General features: G+C 45.4%; 2 protein-coding genes across 2 annotated transcripts; one reads left to right on the top strand and one right to left on the bottom strand.

Moving 5' to 3' along the window:
* Window positions 1-6287: 6287 nt before the first annotated feature.
* On the top strand, window positions 6288-10227 carry LACBIDRAFT_333676 (uncharacterized protein; the record flags this gene model as incomplete). Its single annotated transcript, XM_001888354.1, has 12 exons — window positions 6288-6319; window positions 6470-6493; window positions 6620-6870; window positions 7111-7173; window positions 7382-7453; window positions 7546-7675; window positions 7708-7861; window positions 8038-8080; window positions 8124-8201; window positions 8253-9347; window positions 9407-9482; window positions 9546-10227. The coding sequence occupies 12 exons, from the start codon at window positions 6288-6290 to the stop codon at window positions 10225-10227; spliced, it is 2700 nt and encodes an 899-aa protein (XP_001888389.1).
* A 5402-nt stretch (window positions 10228-15629) lies between these two features.
* Window positions 15630-17012, bottom strand: LACBIDRAFT_333674 (uncharacterized protein; the record flags this gene model as incomplete). Its single annotated transcript, XM_001888314.1, has 1 exon — window positions 15630-17012. One exon carries the CDS (start codon window positions 17010-17012, stop codon window positions 15630-15632), a length of 1383 nt encoding a protein of 460 aa, XP_001888349.1.
* Between the last annotated feature and the right edge of the window lie 3113 nt (window positions 17013-20125).

The following is a 20125-nucleotide window of genomic DNA, read 5'->3' as shown; positions in this document are numbered from 1 at the left end:
GTCTGTTTCAATTCTCTCTGTTATGTGTTCACCACTCTAAGTCTGTTTCACTTCTCTCTGTCATGTTCACCACTCTGCAGTTGTTTTCACCAACACTTCACTTCTCTCTGTCATGTTCACCACTCTAAGGTTGTTTTCACAAACACTCCGCTTCTCTCTGTCATGTTCACCACTCTAAGGTTATTTTCACCAACACCCCACTTCTCTCTGTCATGTTCACCACTCATTGGGCCTTGTCATATGACTGAATATATTTTTGACCACCCTCCCCTCCACCTCTGCCTCTACTTCAGCTCCCAGATCTCCAAGTGCATCTTTCCCTCCCCCCCCAGTGAAACCCCCACATGTCTTAACTTGTAGACCAAATCCAAAAGATATTATGAAAATGTCTTAGCCAGGCAAACATGTGGAGTGAGTGAGAGATATCTCACAAATATTTCTTTGCAACTCAAACACTTCTGAACTTGTTAAAAATATCCCAAAGATAGTGTAAAGATTTCCTAGCCTGGCAAACATATCTGCAGTTAATTGACAAATATTTCTTTAGAACTCAAACATGTAGAAAATATCTGAAAGATATCATAAAGATTTTCTTGGCCAGGCAAACATATTTGACGAATATTTCTTTGGCACTCAAACATTTCTTAACTTCTATAAAATAGCCGAAAGATATCCTAAACATTTTAGGCCAGCCCAAACATATTTGAACTTGATGAGAGATATCTCACAGATATTTCTTTGGAACTGAAACATCTCTTAACTTGGAGAAAATATCCTGAATCAGATAAACATCTTTATGAAACTTTCTTTAGCCAGCCAAACCTTTCTGACTTAATCAGAAATGTTTTCCCAAGATATCTTGGGTAGCCCAACATTTCTTAACTTGGTAAAGAAATATCTCACAAACATATCTTGGGTAGCCAAACATTTCTTAACCTGACCAAAGTCTTTTGTATTTTATAAAGATTTCCTAGCCCAACAAACATTTCTAAACCTCATAAGAAATATTTCACAAAGATTTCTGGACCTGTCAAAGTTTTTTCAACCTTGGGATTTCTTTCTTTCAAATATATCCTATATATTTTTCAAATATATCCTGAACCAGAATATATCTTTCAGTCAAAGTTTTTTAAACCTTGGGCAGAAATAACTTGCAAAGATTTCTTTGCCTAGTCAAATATTTTTGAATATATCAAAAAAACATTTCACAACATTTTCTGGATCTGAATTCAATCTATTGACTATTGGATCAGATATTGCTAAATGTAGTGGTGGACATTAACAAAAGACTAGTTGCAGTTCAAAGAGAAGGAATGATCAAATGATTGTAAAGTAAAGCTGTCAAATGTGGCAATACTGACAAGGAAGGGCAGAGTTCAAAAGAAGGGCAGCTAGTAAGGATAGGCTCAGTGGTAAGCAATATTAAAGACTTGTAATGTAAATGGGCAAAGCAGGTGGTAAGCAATGGTTAAAGACTTGTAATGTAAATGGGCAAAGCGGGTGGTAAGCAATGGTTAAAGACTTGTAATGTAAATGGGCAAAGCGGGTGGAAAGCAATGGTTAAAGACTTGTAATGTAAATGGGCAAAGCACTTGTAATGATAAGTTCTTGGCGGTAGACATTTGTGAGAGGCTGGTTTTGGTTCAACAGTAAGCAATAATCATAAGACGATTGCAAGGTAAGACTTACATCATCAAGCACGTTTCGAAGACGAAGAGGCTGAGGAACCTTGAATGGCACGGAAAAATGCTTCAGTTTCCTTAGTGACTTGAGGAGTTGGTTTCGAAGTCGAAGGGGTGGAAGAGGAGTTAAGGAATCGAGGAGCGACCTTGTACGATTTCGGAGCGATGCGATGGTTGTCATAGAAGCTGGCCTTGGGAAGAGTAACAAAGCTGACCTTTCGCTTCTTCAACGGCGGGGAAGATGGGCGGGATGATGGACCTTGAAGATTCTGAGTTTCTTCCTCTTCCTCTTCCTCAACATGAGACCTTTTCCCCAGTCCTTTCCTCCCATCACCTTGAATCTTGCAGAACTGATTGATCCACTGTTGCGAATCCTTGACAAAAACCAATGCCTTGCCGTTAGAACTGAAAACGAGGGGGATTTCGCCATACTGGGCATTATCCTCTGATATTTGAAGAAATTCTATTGAAATCATGATCATTGATGGGCAATTAAACGACGAACAGGACTTACTTTGATCCCAAGGAATGATCTTCATCTTCCCCGAGTCCAGCAAATTGGCGAGCAATGCCCATTGTTTCTGAGATAGCTTGTTTGAAATAAAATTCGGGCCCAAGGGAGTGTCCACCTTGTTTGAAGGCCATCCGGTGAGCGCAACCTTGTCCGCCTCTGCGTAGTTTGCGAATGTTGTCAACGGCATTGTTGTTCTTTTACTCTTTGGGCGCGGAACGGTCTCAACTGGGTGAACTTGAGTAAATCCAATGACAATTCGCATGTCCGACTTACGCCATTTAGCCATAAAAATCTGCTTGAACTCCTTTTGACTATCCTTCGATGGTGCATACCTTTCGGAAGATGAACTTGTACCTGAAGTCTTTCGGCTTGCGTTCGCTGCAACAGGTGCGTCTTTGCTTCCTTCATGGCTGTCGTCAATCTGTAAGCCTTGCCTCAATTCCTGTTTATAACGTGCAGCTCTACCGTGCCAAGTTAATCAAAAATTGTGAAAAGAACTTAATGTGTGTCTCACCGAATGGTTGTGGCGAAGATGTCTGTCCACTTCCTAATTGGATAATTCTCGCGTTCGAAGATTTCCTTTAAAAATGCTGAGTTAACAAAGAGGCCATCCTTTTGATGTGCCGCCGGCTTGTCTCCTGAGTAAACAATAAAGCCCGCAATGTCGAATTCGGGGTCGGTGCGACGATAGAAGAGCCACCGTCCACGATCTCGTCATGAAGGTGTTCGTAAATTTCCTGCATACGCTCTTCCTTTTCCTCACTGGTGGTAGTGCCCTGCATGTACTCAGTATAGCACTGATCCATGAACTTGGCCTTTTCTTCCTTGGTCACTGCCCAGAATGCTATTAGAACTACATTTGTCAATTGGAAAAAACTGTGCCACTTACTTCCTTGCATGTCATCCTTGCGCGTCTGGCTAATATACGATCGGAACTTGTTTGCCCTGTTGGGCCCTCGTTTCTCCTTCAACAGAAGCTCAGCCCGCTCCAAGACGAACTCAGATCGCCGTCCGAATTGAGTGCCCAACTCAGCCGCCATCCGGCAGACATACTCGCCAAACAATGAGTAGCACGTTTGCTCGAAATGAGTGACCTTTTTTGTTGACACGGCCTCGAGAATGGCCTCCTCCACCGGCAACGTCATCCCAAGCTCGGCCAGGAATTCTGCAGCCGAAGTTGCAGGTGGAGTCGACGATGCGGAAGAAGTGGAGCGGGCACTCCTCGCGACTGAGGCCGAACGCGAGTGTGGCCTGCTTTGTGTACCCTCCTCCATTTCCTCATCCTCCATTTCGTTGTCCTCATCCTCTGTATCAATGACTTCATCCCCTCGTTCCTTTCGCCTGGCGTGATCTCGCATCAAGTCCTGGCGAGCGCCTTCCCAATCCGAGCCACTGAGGTCGCTTTCAGGGACTTCCTGCGAGGCCAAGCTCTGGCGCCGCCTGGTTCTCTCATTCACGATCCTCTCCCAATTCAGGGCGTCAATGTGGTCGTAAGGTTCCCGAGGAGCAGTGTACCCCTTAGGAATGGGGACATATTCCTCCGAATCCTCCAGGAACACCTGGATTAAGCGATCTGCGGCGTCTTGCTCCCCGGGCTGTGGCAAAGAGCCTTCATAGTGGTGGTGCCCAGCATCCCATGGCTGGGTGAACCGATATGTCACCGCATCCGAGCAGAGAAGGGAGCGCATGCGGTTCTTCTCGTCCCACGGAAGGTCATCCTCCAGCGAGAGGATTTCCAAAGGGTCGTCTCCAGGTCTGCGAGTCCTGCCCAGTGCAATCGCAGCCTCGATGATGTAGGTATTGATGTGGAGGATGTCTTCCTCCTTCAAGATGTTGATCGCGTCCACGTGGTCCTCAGGCCAGTGAGGGGCTGAAAAGCCGTGCGGTATGGGGAGCCACTTCCCGGTGTTGTCGTCCATGTATGTGGTAAACCAGTCGGCTGCAGTCTGGGAGCCTTCTGCCATCTCGCGGCCATGGTAGTAACGAGGGGCCTTGTTGGCGTAGCTGAAGCAATACGCCCTGTCTTTGGACTTGCATGCATCTCGCATCTCCTGGACCTCATCCAGTTCGAGGTCATGTATCGTCAACGACCTTGGATGGAAGTCGTCGTCGCTGATGCCGGTGAGTACCTTTCCGGTTGAAGGCAAATCATTGACGTCGAAGCTTGAATGATAGCTATTGGCGCCTTCTGGCAGGTCAGGCAGGGTTATGTCCTCATCATCCAAACACGTCGAGGTTAAGTCCGATAGCGTGTGGTCGCTATTGTCCGTACTAAAAACAAAACGTGAGTTTCAATATGCATACAAACAGCAAGTAATTTACGAACTTCAAGGTGATCGCAGCGGGGGCCGTACGTTCAGCAGAAGAGGATTTCCAGGTAGAACCGTACGTTTTGAGCACAGGAGCTGGTTTAAGGATCGGTTTATGGATCGTAGTAATCCCTGACTTGTTTGACACATGCTTGGGCCTGCAATGGCCGGTACCAAGACCATGAGTTTAGTTGTCAGACAGAAAAATTAAAAGAAAAAGCAACCAACTTAAGTCAGGTTGAAGAAATTACCGCTGGTATAAAGTCAAGCAGCATGCGAGCGACCTAAGTCAGCTCGAGGGACAAAGGCCACACCCTCGGGGTCGCACGGCAAACCAGAACAACACAAGCGGCGAATGGCACTCCATCCAAACCAGCACCAAAAAAAAAGAAGAAAAAAAGAAGAATAGAAGCTTAAAGAAGAACAAAAGCTCACCTGTCGGAGTGAACAGCATTTGGATCAGACGCAACAGGCACTTCATTGTCAACAATCCTACAGGCAAATGGGTAAGTAATTGTGGGACTGCAAGCGGTGAACAATGAACGTGCGGCAACCGACTCAAGTCTGGTTGAAGGAAATGCCGCTGACACCAAGTCAAGCAGCATGCGAGCGACCTAAGTCGGCTCGATGCGGAGGGAATGAATGTGGAGGGCATGAGCATATAACTTACGTTGAAGCCTGCACCCTAGCTTCCTCGGCAGCCTTTGGACGAGCCGCCGCTTCATGGCCTACATTCCTATTGGGCAGATGAGTCAGCACTTGTGGACTGCATCAGGAAAGCACAGAGCACGCGGCAACCAACTCATGTCTGGTTGAAAAATTTGCCGCTGACATCAAGTCAAGCAGCATGCGAGCGACCTGAGTCGACTTGATGTGGAGGGAATGCAGGGAAGAGATAACTTACCTCGAGGTTTGCACCCTGCCTGGGATGTGTACACCATCGAAGACCTTAGCATTCGAAGGGCGACGCTGTCCCTCTACGGCAGCAGCAGCCGTCTTCTTCTTGGGCGGCCCATTCTTGACATGGGTGGAGTTGTTGGCAGTGGGGGCCTGAGCGAAATTGGCGGCTGGCTCAGCAACTTGTAAGCTGCCGGCGGAAGAGGCGGTCTTCTTCTTAGGCGGCCCATACTTGACTTGGGTTAGCCCAACTTCTTGATTGCGAGTGTCGTTAGCAGTGGGGGCCTGACTGAAAGGTGCAGGTGCACCTGTATCGGCAACTTGAAGGCTGGGGGCGGAATAGGCATGAACGGAAGCACGCCGTCCCCGTTTAGGTGGTGCCACGTCGGGCACATTCTCCTTTGTGGAAATGGTCTGTTGGCCAGGTATTAGAATAGAAGCAAAAAGGAAATATATGTTGTTGGGGATAACTTACCGCAGAGCGAAGACGACGGCTCATGGTTAACAGGTAGGTAACGTTGAGGTGTATTAAGTTCGATGGGTGTTTGAAGAGATGATTGTTGCTGAAGAAGATATGAGAAATGTCGAAACGAGAGAGTGCTGGCAAAATAATGACTCACGTAAGCAACTGATGCGTTACAGAAGTGAAGATGGGGTCGAGGAGGACCACATAAACAAATCTTCGGTGTCGAAGCATCCCTGTTTGTGAAAGTGTGGGAGAGATGATCAATGTGACTTGCGTGGGTTTGACTGTTTGACTGGCGGGGGATGGTAATTGAGGTGCAATTGGAGATCTCGGAGCTGAAGTGAGCGGTGCCAAACAAGATAAGATGGATAATTCGGAGCTGAAGGTCAGGTGCAGGCACCGGGTGGTGAAACAAACCAATGAGCAGGGAATTGGACCAGAGAGGAGGATGGTGAGTGAGGGGAGTGTTTGGGCAGATATTTAGATGAAAGCAATTGGAGATCTCAGAGCTGAAGTGAGCGGTGCCAAACAAGATAAGATGGATAATTCGGAGCTGAAGGTCAGGTGTAGGCACTGGGTGGTGAAACAAACCAATGAGCAGGGAATTGGACCAGAGAGGAGGATGGTGAGTGAGGGGAGTGTTTGGGCAGATATTTAGATGAAAACTGATGAGCAGGGATTTGGGTCAGAGATAAAGATGGTGAGTGAGTGGGGGTTTTGGGCAGCAATCTAGACGGAAACCGACGAGCAGGGTTCTTGGTGAAAATGATGGGGGAAAGCTGGGAAAGCTGCTGGGGACGCTGATGGGTGGCATCACGGCGCTATATGATTTGTTTCTGGACGAGGAGAAGCGGGGTGTTGGTGGAGGAAAGCTGCTGGGGGGTGCTGATGGGTTGCATCGCGGCTGGTTGCCATATAAAAAATGGGGGACGCTGATGGGTTGCATCGCGGCTGGATGCTATATGAAAATTGGGAACATCTTGTTTTCTGGCGGATGGTTGAGTGCGTACCCATGCAATACTCGGCAAAAATGTCGACGGTTGGCGCAAGTGGGGCCCAAAGATCGCGTAAATTGACACTAGCTGCACAAAGGCTCACAGCGGCGATTTTGTGAGACACTTCTTTTTGTGAGAGGCTCTTGCGTTGGGCGCACGTTCCATTGTGCCATCATCGGTCCTGATCGACCACATCGACCGACTACAAACGGGTCGACCAACCCCAGCACATAAAGTCGACTGGCAGGCAGGCAAGGCGGCGTAATTTTGGTGGCGATTTTGCAAGTGGGTCCTGGCATTGGCGTTGGGCGTACGTTCGGTCGCACCATGAGTCCTGATGGACCGCTTCAACCGACTACGGTCTGGTTGAACGGTGCGGGAAACGACCGACTATAGTCTGGTCGACCCACCCCAGCGACATAGAGTCTGCTGGCACACGGGCATGGTGGCGCTGAAGCGCTTCATAGAGCGCTTCTTTTGAGGTTATGTTGGTTTGCGTTGACTATGTTTGTTCTCAGGTCTCAAACCAAACAACGCGGTCTTCAAACGCCTAAGTCAACAAGCTTCGACATCCATCGCTACTACTCGAGGTAAGCACGGCCTGAATCTTGCCTCTTGCCCCCGCCACTCGCAACCTGACTTTGTGTCGGTTGCAGCAACCTGACGTTACGTCGGTTGCTAGAACCTGACTTGATGTCGGTTCTCCCTTGGCATGAGCACACTTCGCTCACTTGCTCACCGATTCCTGCACTCAGACAATCGACACTACCATCCGGTACCCTCAGAAGATCAATATCTCAATTCAATCTTCAGTAAGTTGTGTTTTGTTCCTTTGGCCATGCAGCATTTGTCGCGCCCAAGTTGTGTTTCATTGGTCACCCTTCTTGGCTCCCAAGTCGCGTTTCGTTTGTTTCGCCATGCACCCTTCCTCGCGCCCGCGACCTGACTATACGTCGGTTGCAGCAACCAGACTATCCGTCGGTTGCAGCAACCAGACTGTATGTCGGTTGCCAGACAGAATTACCTCTCGTGGCGAATACTTGATCCCGGGAATACGCACGGAGTGGTGAATCTGTCATCATTCGTTTCTGTGATCATTCATTTGACCCCACCATATCCTGGCTCATACTCGATCCGCACAGATATCAACTAACTTTTTTCTTACTTTTTACAGGTCCCTTTCATCTATGTCGGGTCAAGCGCATTCATGTATAGTGGTTCGCTTGTTTCCCCCATTCAGAATGCTGATCATTTACGCAGACGGCAGCCCAGATTGCTATGGCCGCGAGCACTATGACGACGGAGACACCAAGTGGCCTTTGAACCAACGGGATTGTGGTAAGTGATAATTGCGTCGCTGCATGACTCTAATAACTGTTTGTTTGGTAGAGGATATCACACCATACGACGCCCTCGTCCTGGGTGAGCTCAACGAATCCTTTGCCCCTTCAACGAGAGAGATGTCCACCTTTTCTCTTCCGGGAGGTCAATTGGTTCCCAGACGAGGCGTTGTGACTTCACCAAACGTTTCTTGGTTGCCCTACATTACAGTAGCTCCTTTGCCCGTCCGAGCCCGTGCCAATGGTCGTTTCGCACATGCCGATTTCACCATCTGCCCCCAATGGTGGTTCAGCAAAACTGCCCACCTCACATTTGTGCTGCGCCAACCACACGAGCAGGACATCAACAACCACCCCCTCTATTGGCTTTGGTGGGACGTCAAACCAAGGCATTTCAAGGCTGTGGAGGGCTCGGCCTTCAAAGACTTGGGAACCCTTGACGAGAAGATTGCAAACGTCATGAGGTCTGAGGCCAAAAAGCTCCATTCCCAAGTGGCCGAGATCGCACGCACCAAAGACGCCAAGATTTGTGGTGGTCTCTTCTTCGTGGCCAACCGGATGCGCGACGCTTCGGGCCGCCTCTCACTCACATCATTTTACTATCGTGATTTGGTCTGGCACGTCGCCAGCTTCCAACGGCTCTACTTGGAAACTCTTGCAATGGTGGACTGGTTCAAAACCTGGGAGGCTCGCCTCCTTGAACCTAACCGCCAGGTTTATCCTGTTGACGAGAGTGTGATGGGTGCCATCACTGACAGCCTCGAGACAGCAGAGACTCTGTTCCGCATTGGGGCGCCCGTTTGGTTGGTTCGTACCCCAGCCGAAATCCCTCCACAAATCAACATCTTGAATGTACGCCCACCAACGCCAAAAAGCATTGCCACCCTCCGTGATCGCCGTCCTTCAGAGGTGGACCCCCGTGAACTCTGCCTTGACGACTATCCAGATCACCCTTTTCCTCATATCACGACAGCTTCCCCTCGAAGCACTCTCTATATACAGGCATGTCAAACACATTTCGAAGGGTTTCTTGGACCAGAAGACCCGAAGCCAGTTGTGAAGGGGCCGCAGAGTGGCTCGTTATCCGTAGAGCCTGATACAGGGCCCAGTCGAACAGACCGCGAAGTTGTGCGGGCGTCTCCTTGTAAGTGGTGGCTTGTCGCTGAGTTCTCGTTGGTTCTTGCTCACAATTTATTGCATTAGACTCAAACCCTGCTTCGTTGTCCACAAAGGCACCCTGCTTCGTCGTCCACAAAGGCATCAGGGAGTATGTCAGGNGGTATGTATTGATAATCTACTTGCTTTCCTTCTATTGATAAAAATATCTATAAGTCACAACAAGCGTCAATCACGAGAAGTTTAGTGAGATTGAGGAGGCCTTCATACCCCCTCAATGCTCGGTGTGGAAGAAGGCCCTGCAGAATGTGAAACCCGACCCGTCCCGCATCAAATCCTCCAAAGATCGTGTCCGTGGCTACCAGTTTCCCGACCCTTGGCTTTTTATGAGGGGAACAAACCGCAAGGCCTTCACATTTGCTTGGTTAATCTCGCGCAGCCAATGGCTTCAGTCCTTCACATCTCTCGACTACTCTCCAGGGCCCGCGCCACATACTCAACACTGGCGCGATTTCTTCTATCACTTCTCAAAGGAGATGAATCTGGTCGATACTTCGCGGGCCGACATACCTCTAACAGCGCAACTCAGTCAGAAGGGGAAAACTCCGGCCACGGGCGGAAGAAAGTCGGTAAAATCGAAACAGAACTATGCCATCAAGCGAGGGGAGTCGCTAAAGAATGCTCAAGCGACTTTTTTCGGACCCAGAGTCAACGTGGGTGAACGTCCCCAATCGATCTTCTGGCGTGATGTTGCTGTGATGGAAGGGAATACCGACAATCTGACGCCGGCGATCTCAGCGGAGATTCTGTGGAACCTTTTTGAGCAAAATTTTCGTTTGGAGCTTCGCATGGTGGACCAGCAAGTTTTACTGGCAGATTGGGCCTCGCAGGATTCGGCCGCAGTTTGAGATGAGTTGGTTCGGAGGATTTTCCCCGAGGATGACGATAATTATATTGTTGGGAGATTGCCGGAGACCAACGTGGGACTCGTCGTGGAGAACTGGAGGGATCGGGTAAGGTCAGTGGAGGCTTTATGGGTGCTCATCACAGGTTGGCCTGGACCAGAGGCGCGTGCACTTGCATCATTGTCAATCTTTGATGTGTCTGGGAAGTTGACAACAACGCGCGTGCACTTTGAGCGTATGGAGGAGATGGCTGTCGGACTGTATTGCCAAACCTTCTTTGATTACTTCGGTCGTGCCCCCTCCACCCCACATCGCATTCCAACTGCATAATTGCCTGTACATATCTTTTTGTTTGCATAGCTCGTTTATTTTGGTGCTCGGACTCTTTTCAATAGACATGTGAACTTTGGTCCGTTTTGGGAAAGTTGGGGGGTCACTTAAGCATGCCTGGTCTGTGATTGACATCTGCTTCCCTCCCCCCTTCTTTCTGTGTCTTCCACTCAGCCAACTCATATTGTCAATGTACAAAAGAAAGCCAGCTAAGTCTTTGCCTGCCAAGCTTTTCCCTGTAAACAATGCCCCCAAAACCAGGAAACCTCATAAAGCTGCCAAGCTTGCATCTGCTGCTCTAGGAAATCTGTATACACCTGCTGGACATTTTGTTCAGCCCTTTAACCCAGAGGGTATCTCAGCTTCCAAGAACACAGACCCCTTTGAGCCACTGGCGACAACTCTTACCTTTGAGAATGATGGTAATACAGTCCAGATGCCAGGGAAGAAGCAGAAACAATTTCTGCGATGGGAGAATGAGGTTCTTCCTAGTCTCATGGAGCCATATATCAAACTTCTGCATGAAACGGACTCTTTGCGAAATATGGCACAAGTTCGTTCTCGAAGGCAATGCACCGGTTGTGCGTCAGGCAGACTGTTGAATGTAGCTTGCATTTTTTTCGAGCGTATGTTGTCTTATACATTTTGAGATGTCACTAATATAATTTGGGCAGGTATTGAGATGCTTTCTGTTTGCAATTGCACTTCCCCAGCACTTCAACTCCTTGAACTGGGGTTCTTTCCATGTGCACCAATTAATCCATCTCTTGCAGTTGACTTGAACATGCTCGAGTTTGTAAATGAGCTGTTTGTAAATGCAGCTCCCAATACTACTGCTTGGTGTGAAACATTGGAAGCTTTTCTTGGGAACAGAAGATACAAGTTGACAACTCGGGTATGTTTTTTTTTTGTCAAAGTTTCTCACTTTTTGAGAGTTTTTTTTTTTTTTTTCTTTCATTTTAGAATAGTTTACGTCGCCGTTTTGGAAGTGCTATGCAGTGGTATGCAACTTTGATTGATAAGAAGAACCTTCTTGTCAACAATTATCTGGATGACATGAGAAGTTCAATCAAAGTTTCAGGTATTTCTTGCTTATGACAATGTTTCTTGGAACTAAAAACTTTTCAAACAGAAGGCTATGAGATTGAGCAAGGTATTTCTTTTTCTGGCTCAGTCAAGATATATTTCTGCTGCAACTCAAACATTTTTTTTCAGATGAAGAAATGGACCAAGGTTTTTTCTTTAATCAGAAAGATCTGTGTAATTCTGACTTTTTTTGAAAAGATAAAAATGTTGGAATGGAACAAGGTTTCTGTTTTTGCTCTTGATATAAGAAATCTTTCTGCTGACAATAAAACTTTTTTGCAGATGAAAACATGGAAATGGCTGATGGTATTTATTTCTCTTTCAAGTGAAAAGTTCTCATGCCAATTCTTTTTTTGTGCAACACAGATAATATTGATCAAGGTTTTTTTTTTTCCTTTTTGGCTCAGAAAAAGGTTTATGTCTAACTTTTTTTTTTTTTTTAGAAGATAATATTGAAATTGGTATGTGGTTTTTTGTACAGTGAAAGGATTGTACTGGAGCAAATGTTTAGATGAGGATATGCATACTGCTGCACCAAACTTGGAAAGACCAAGTGATTATCTGAGAGGACGGTGTCCTTTGTGCTTTGGTGGGAAGGATTGGTCAAAGCCTGATGATTTGTATGTGGAGTTTTTTGGCAACACTATTATTATCAGGTTAACTTTTTTTATAAGGGTTGATTTCATTGTCTGCTTGGATGCTTGTTTCAAGCAGAAGTCACGCAAGGCTCAGGGTAAAGAGGCACCTGCGCCTCGGACACATCCAGATACAGCATTCGTTGCCTCAGAAGATGTCAAGGCCATGGAGGATGTAGTCAATGAAATTCGCCCAGAGCCAAAGTCCAAGTCAAAAGGTAAAAAGTCTGAAGATAGTCCTCTACAGCCTCAGAAGGATGAAAATCCTGACTTGTGTGAGCCTGGACTCAAAGTTCCAAACTCTGTGCTGAACATGTGTGGAGACTCTTTTACTGCTGCAGATGAAAAACGAGTAAAAGCTAGCACTCAGTTCTTTTCTGATACTGGACTCATGGCTCTTCTCTGTCGACATGATCGTGTCTTATGGCTGGTAAACATGACTTCTGCAGGAGAGAAGCAACACTATGCTCTGGTTCTTTTAGAACGTTTATTCAACCATTTACCCTCGACTGCCAGAGTGGGTGTGCTCTATGATATTGGCTGTCAGCTTCATCGTAGTTGTATTAAGTGGGGCTTTCTGAAAGACTTTCATGATAGACTCATCTGGGCTATATTGGTTTTTCATGCTTATGGCCATCAATGGGCTTGCCAGCTCGTTTATCACCCAAGAAAGTGTATAGGCTTTGGACTTACAGATGGCGAGGGCTGTGAGCGCTTTTGGAGCTCAATTAAACTGCTCATCCCATCCTTGAGAGTTACTGGATACTATAACCGCCTCTATACCTTGGATACTCAAGTGAAGCATCTGGATAAGAAGTCACTATTGAATCTTGGAGATTGGCTCAGACGTAAATGGGTTTCCATGAATACACGCAAGTCAGAAGCTCTTGATGTTTTAGATGAGCTGGCAGATTTAGATATCACTGAAGATATTCTAAGAGAGGAATGGGCTGCTCAACTGGTTGCACAGACTAAGCCAATGCCCCGTCAATCCAAGAATCTGGCAGATAAACTGATTGAAGAGATTATACAATTGAAAGAGGATACAGATTCGTGCAATAAAGAAATATACAAGTTTGAGGGTATGATTCAATCTGGGCAGTATGAAGATGGGTGGGATGTCTCTGAAGTGAGAGTGACACTTGCTGAACTCAAAGAGAAATGCAACAAACTAGAGAGAGCCTACAAAAGTAAATGTGGAATGCTGGGAACAGATGGCCGACTCCGGCTTGATCGGCTACTGGGAAACAAATTCTTAAAAGTCCGGATAAATGCCTTGGCCTTAAAAAAGAGGTTGAGAACCAGACTTCAGCAGCGGAAATTTGAACTAGATGGATTGGAAAGAGCTTACCGTAAAACAAATACCAATGGTAGGCTATGAATACTGATATGATTATTGTACCTCACTAATGACATCATGCAGATAAGAAACTACAAGACCACTCAGAGTCTCAAATCAAACGAAAGGAACCTGGTATTCAACAGCTAGCAAGAAAATACAATGAGTTATGTGGAGAATTGGAGGCTATGATTAAGAAGAAACAAGCACCACGTGGTGCTCGTGCACCTCATCCTATTGCCAGTGAAGGATTGTTCAAGTTGGATGTTGATGATGACATATGGCAAGATGTGGGCCTAGATGAGACTGATATTTCACCTGGAGGAGAAATCCCCAAATGGTTGGGTGATGAAAATGTTCGAAAGGGAATAAAATCCATGCTTGAGTTGGATAGATGTAATGAGGAAGACAGGAGACTATCATATGAGAGAAGTGCCATGCAAGATTGGCTCATGGAGGAGTGGAGATGCGTAACAATGGCTATAGAGAAGAATGAATGTGAAGAAGTAGTCTATCAGATGGTCTTGCGTGCAGAATTCTTGGCACGCTTATGCAACAACTGGCAAGACAAAACACGTATGATTGATCCTCACAAACCTATGCCAGATTCATGGGGACCCTCATTGGAAGATCTTATGGAGGCACGTAAGTTGGACATGACTGCCATGGTTGCTGAGAATGAAAGAGAGATATATGATGATGACAATGAAGAGGAGGAAGATGATGAGGATGATGAGGGTGATGAAGAAGAGGGTGAAGAGACAGAGTTATTGGAGACTGTTGAGATGATAGCTTTATCTGATGAGTTTCGACAAAGCTATACAGACTCATTGTTTTGACCATTGATAGGAAGAAAGTGTATATAAATAGTGATAAGTACCACTTCAGAAGAGTTATGCATTACAAAGTGTTGAAATATATGATTTTGGATTGTAACTTCAATAAATATAAATTGTTGAGAAAACTGCACCAGAAAAACCAAGTTTTTTTTCTGAAACTGGGACCCCAGATACCCTGTGACACTGGTCGGATATGTTTGAGCCATGTGACAAGGCTAAAAGATTTTTCAGCAGTGTGACATGCTTAGAATATATCCGAGCGATGTCACACCACTGAAACATTTCTTGCCACTTTGGCACACCTCAAATATTTCTGGCCAGTTTGACTTGGCTCAAATATTTCTTACCAGTCTGACACACTTCAAATATTTCTTACCAGTCTGAACCCCTTCAAATATTTCTGACCACTTTCACTTGACTAGGATATTTTTGAACACAATTTATCTACCCAAAAATTTCTGGTCACAATATTAAAGGTCAAACATTTTCTACCCAATCCAATATTATATTTTCTACCAAGGCAAGAAAAATAAATGGCCGCACAACCTATTAGCCTGGATACATTCTTACATTTTACAAGGCTAATAGCTTGTTCAAGGTGGGTGACTGAAGTGTGAAAATCGCAATGATATTGGCCAAGCAGCTAATGAAAATTGCCTAATGAAAAGGCATGGTAACTGGAATGATTCCTATCATAAAGACTGTGGACTTATACACAGGGAGCCCTAGGCAGTTACCTTATTTTTATGATAAAGGTGGTACCCACTAGTGCCACGAAGTAGGTCTCTCAGTTGACGGATCAGACGCTCGGAGTCGTGGAACGTGACTGTTCACAGTACCCATACTCCGATCTCCACGGACAGTCCCGGTGGAGAGTGCTCTGATCGTAGAATGCGGAACGTCCCCTTACTCGTATCGCCTACTGCTTGGATGAAAGCCGTTAGTAGGGCTTTTGGAGCCAAGTAGGGCAGACGATATGGTAGTAAAAGAGATAGATTGCCTCATGGGCTACATGAGGTATATGTACAGTGATGACGTAAGCGTAACATGAATGAGGTAACATATAGTAGTGAAGTAATGACTGCGCGTCGGGAAATGGAAAGGATAAGAAGTAGAAGTCCGAGGCTACTCACTAGACTGACGTACTACAGAGCCCCCCAACTTTCCAGTTCCCGTTTAGTCCAATTGTTTCTCGGGGAACGTGATTTTGTCCAAAGGTTCCTTGTGCCAGGTGGGTTTGAGTCCCGCTAGCGAGATGCCCTCCATTACACTCTGGAAGTCTGCAGTAGAAGGCAGGTAGGCGGGGCGGCGTTGTCCTCGATCGTTATTCCTAATCCAGCATTTCCACTTCTCCCGAGTGCGAAGCTTTGCTTTACCTCTAGCGATATCGTCGGCGAGTCTTCTGTAGACGTGATCGAGCGCTTCATTCCATTCTCCTGTCCATAATGTGAAGCCTCCATTGAAGATGTCGGCAGGAGGGAAGAGCCAGCGACCCAAACAACCGTTCGAGCCCGCGCAATATCCCAGCAGCAAGTCTTTTTCCTGCTCCGAGACGACGTCATATGCGAGGTACGAAGCGTCTTCAGATGCCGAATCGTAAAAGCCTCTGTTGTGGACCGTGGTCTGGATGGAGGGTCCGGACATGAACTCCTCAACGAGTCTTGTCCCTGTCCATCGTCTTGCTATCCAACTAAATTGGCCTCCTTCTGCAATGAAAGCGCGCGCGTGGGGGCGACGGAGAACGTCGTTCATACGGGCTAGATAGGTTGCACAGAATGTCGCCGTATTGTCCGCAGGGGCAAGTGGGGCTTCTTGAAAACCGACATTGTAAATGAAAGATGCTGAGCTCTGATCGAGGCTGTCCACCAAGATAGGGCGGAACCGTCGCACGGCGTCAGGAGGTAGAGCTAGATAGAAGCGGATCCCGTGTTCAATAGCTGTTGTAAGGAGCTTACGAACGGTGCCGACCGAATCCCAACAATTGGCCCAGTAGCGTAGCCGGGCCTCGCTTTCAACGTCAGGAATGAATAGGTATGCGACTTCGAGGAATTCAGGATTCCACGCGAAATGAGGGGCGGACCAGGTGCTCTTCGTGTAGGTTATCTTCGCGGATTCGTCCTTCAACATCCTCTGAAACATGACCTCTGTACGCTCGTGAGGGGAGTGGATGGCTTCCGAGATACATGTTGGCGATTGAGAACGACAGTAGGGTGATGTCTTGATGCCTTGCGCCGCTCGCCGTGCTGTGGTGGCTTTCCGAGCGTTCTCGAGTAAGGTGTCGTTATGACGAATCCATGCTGCTGGACTGTTGATTGCTCGGGGGTGGTAGAGGATGTCCGGGACTTCCGTAATGCGTACTGACATGTAGTCGTCATCTGATAAGGAGCTCTGTGTGTTCGACGTGCTATCAGACAAACGATCCTGAAGGGATGATCCAGTGTCAGTCAGAGAGCCCCCCAATCGTTCTAAGAGAGAGAGGGGTGTATGAAGTGAGCGGCTTTTGGTGACGCGAAGGCCTGTATCGTCGTTGTACGCGACTCCGGGCTTTGGTGCGTACATAGATTTGTAAAGCTCTCTGATGGATCCTGCATGATCTTCTCCTGGTAAGCTAGTCTTATACTGACGTCGGAGATAGTCGTCCTTTGGTTGCCTTTTCCTCCATCTCACTAGTGGTATACACTCTTATGATAAAAACCAGACACATGCCTGGAAGGCGATGTGTATAATGCCTAGAGGTTCAATGAGACAACTCATTATTTTGTCTAGTATTTTCATTCATTAAGTTCCCTGTGTATTTCATTTGGTTTTTTCATTAAATGGCCTAAGTGATCTCATTAATATTGTATTGCGATTTCCTGCAATATTTCATTCATTATCTCTGGATATCTCATTTTGCTTTTCATATGAAAGCCTGGCGCTTTCAATATATATTTCATTCTTAGCTCCAGGACATTTCATTGGAGTTTTCATATATATATCTGGTGCTTTCATTGGATATTTCATTGTTAGCCCCTGCTTTTCATCTGAATGCCTGGCGCTTTCAATGGATATTTCATTCTTGTTCCTAGGATATTTCATTGCACTTTTCATAGATATACCTGGTGCTTTCATTGGATATTTCATTGCTAAACCCAGGATATCTCATTGTGCTTCTCATTTGGATGCCTGGCGCTTTCAATGGATATTTCATTCTTATTCCTAGGAGATTTCATTGCACTTTTCATATGTGTACCTGGCGCTTTCAATGAATATTTCATTTTTAGTGGCAGCTGACCTTTCAGGGTCCAGGGTGCATTTCCAAATGTAAAATGGCAATAAAATCAGGAAAAATTAGGGCTCATTGCTGATCATCATGTTGGGTAACATTGTCAGGGTCCAGGGTCCAGTTCCAAATATGGTAATATATCCAAAAATAGCCAGAAAAATAGCGGAAAAATTGAATATATATAAAGAATGGTGTACAGAACATCAGGCACTGCCTTCAGGGTCCACTTCAGGTTCCATCCCAAAATGGAAATATCACCTGGTTTGACCAAAAAGTGAAGAAAACCAACTGGAGAATGATTTTACCTATCAGGGTCCATGTAATGGGATGTTGGGATGATGGTCACATGACCAATTACCAAAAATGGTCAAAAAACAAAAGTTGTAGCCCTACACTGTAGCTTCCTGAATCTGTTCAAATTATGTTCTGAAGTGCTCCTGTTGTGGAGATATGAGGTAAAGGAATCCCAAAAGTGTCGTGTTTTTTTTTGTTTTTTGCATTTTTCTCCATGAAAACAAAACCAAACAATATGATTTCAGTATATTTAGAAAGCTAAAAGAAAGGGCTACAACTATTGTATCGTGGGGAAAATGACCAAAAAAGGAAGGTGCATGCCCTAGAAAAGGAATGGTCAGATATAGACTACCAAGTTTACTGATAGACTACAAAAAAGTCGGACTCAACTACAAAGTTTACTGATACACTACATAAGACTACAAAAGTCGGACATAGACTACAAATTTTACTGATACACTACAAAAGACTACAAAAGTTGGACTTAGACTACAAAGTTAGGGTTAGGGCTAAAAGGTTATCCAAAGTCAACCTAGCCCATCCATCCCATACATGGCACATATTTGATGGGGAAATGGCTGGGGAATATACAGATACATTGCAGGGACTCTATTCCATGTCTAGTTTGAGGAATCATATGCAAAAGAGAGCATGAGAGCCTTTAGAAAAGGCACTTTTTTAGACTACAAAAGTTTGTAGTGTCTGCTTTTGTCATCAGAAAAGTTTGTAGTGTCCGCTTTTTAGACTACAAAAGTTTGTAGTGTCCACTTTTTTATTGGAAATAAGTTCATGTGGAGATATGGCTGAAGGATTGCCATGACTTTACATATTGCTATTGCCACATCATCAGTTTTTCACATCATGCCCAAGTTGGCTTTCACACTGTCTGCTTTCACATTGATAGCTACTGGCCTGTCCCAAACATAGTAAACTTTGATATCAGCTCTTTGAGGGCTATAGGCTGATGAGCTGATTCATCCTGGGAGGTGTCCTCAAGTCAAGTCATGTTGTAAGTTGACCATGTATCCATGTATTGAGACAGAACAGTAGATATCAACATGAATGGCCTCCTCTGGCTTGAAAGCCAACTTGGGCATGATGAAAAACTGATGATGTGGCAATAGCAATATGTAAAGTCATGGCAATCCTTCAGCCATATCCCCACATGAACTTATTATGTTTTGAGATAAGACAGTAGGTATCAATATGAAAAGCTTAGAATAGCCTTTCCTAATGTGAAAGACAACTTGTGCATGATGTCAAAAACTAATGCTGCAGCACTGGCAATATGTAAGATCATGTCAATCCTTCAACCTCATCCCCATAACCTAGACAGGGCCAAGGACACCATAACCTACATGTCAACTACAAACTTTTGTAGTCTCAAAAAGCGGACACTACAAACTTTTGTAGTCTAAAAAAAAGCGGACACTACACACTTTTTCAAATGAAACAGCAGACACTACAAACTTTTCCAATAAAAAAGCGGACACTACAAACTTTTGTAGTCTAAAAAAGTGCCTTTTCTAAAGGCTCTCATGCTCTCTTTTGCATATGATTCCTCAAACTAGACATGGAATAGAGTCCCTGCAATGTATCTGTATATTCCCCAGCCATTTCCCCATCAAATATGTGCCATGTATGGGATGGATGGGCTAGGTTGACTTTGGATAACCTTTTAGCCCTAACCCTAACTTTGTAGTCTAAGTCCAACTTTTGTAGTCTTTTGTAGTGTATCAGTAAAATTTGTAGTCTATGTCCGACTTTTGTAGTCTTATGTAGTGTATCAGTAAACTTTGTAGTTGAGTCCGACTTTTTTGTAGTCTATCAGTAAACTTGGTAGTCTATATCTGACCATTCCTTTTCTAGGGCATGCACCTTCCTTTTTTGGTCATTTTCCCCACGATACAATAGTTGTAGCCCTTTCTTTTAGCTTTCTAAATATACTGAAATCATATTGTTTGGTTTTGTTTTCATGGAGAAAAATGCAAAAAACAAAAAAAAACACGACACTTTTGGGATTCCTTTACCTCATATCTCCACAACAGGAGCACTTCAGAACATAATTTGAACAGATTCAGGAAGCTACAGTGTAGGGCTACAACTTTTGTTT

The sequence above is a fragment of the Laccaria bicolor genome, genomic scaffold (genome assembly GCF_000143565.1).
Source record: "Laccaria bicolor S238N-H82 LACBIscaffold_54 genomic scaffold, whole genome shotgun sequence".
Taxonomy (NCBI): domain Eukaryota; kingdom Fungi; phylum Basidiomycota; class Agaricomycetes; order Agaricales; family Hydnangiaceae; genus Laccaria; species Laccaria bicolor.
This window is presented reverse-complemented; position numbering and strand designations above follow the sequence as displayed.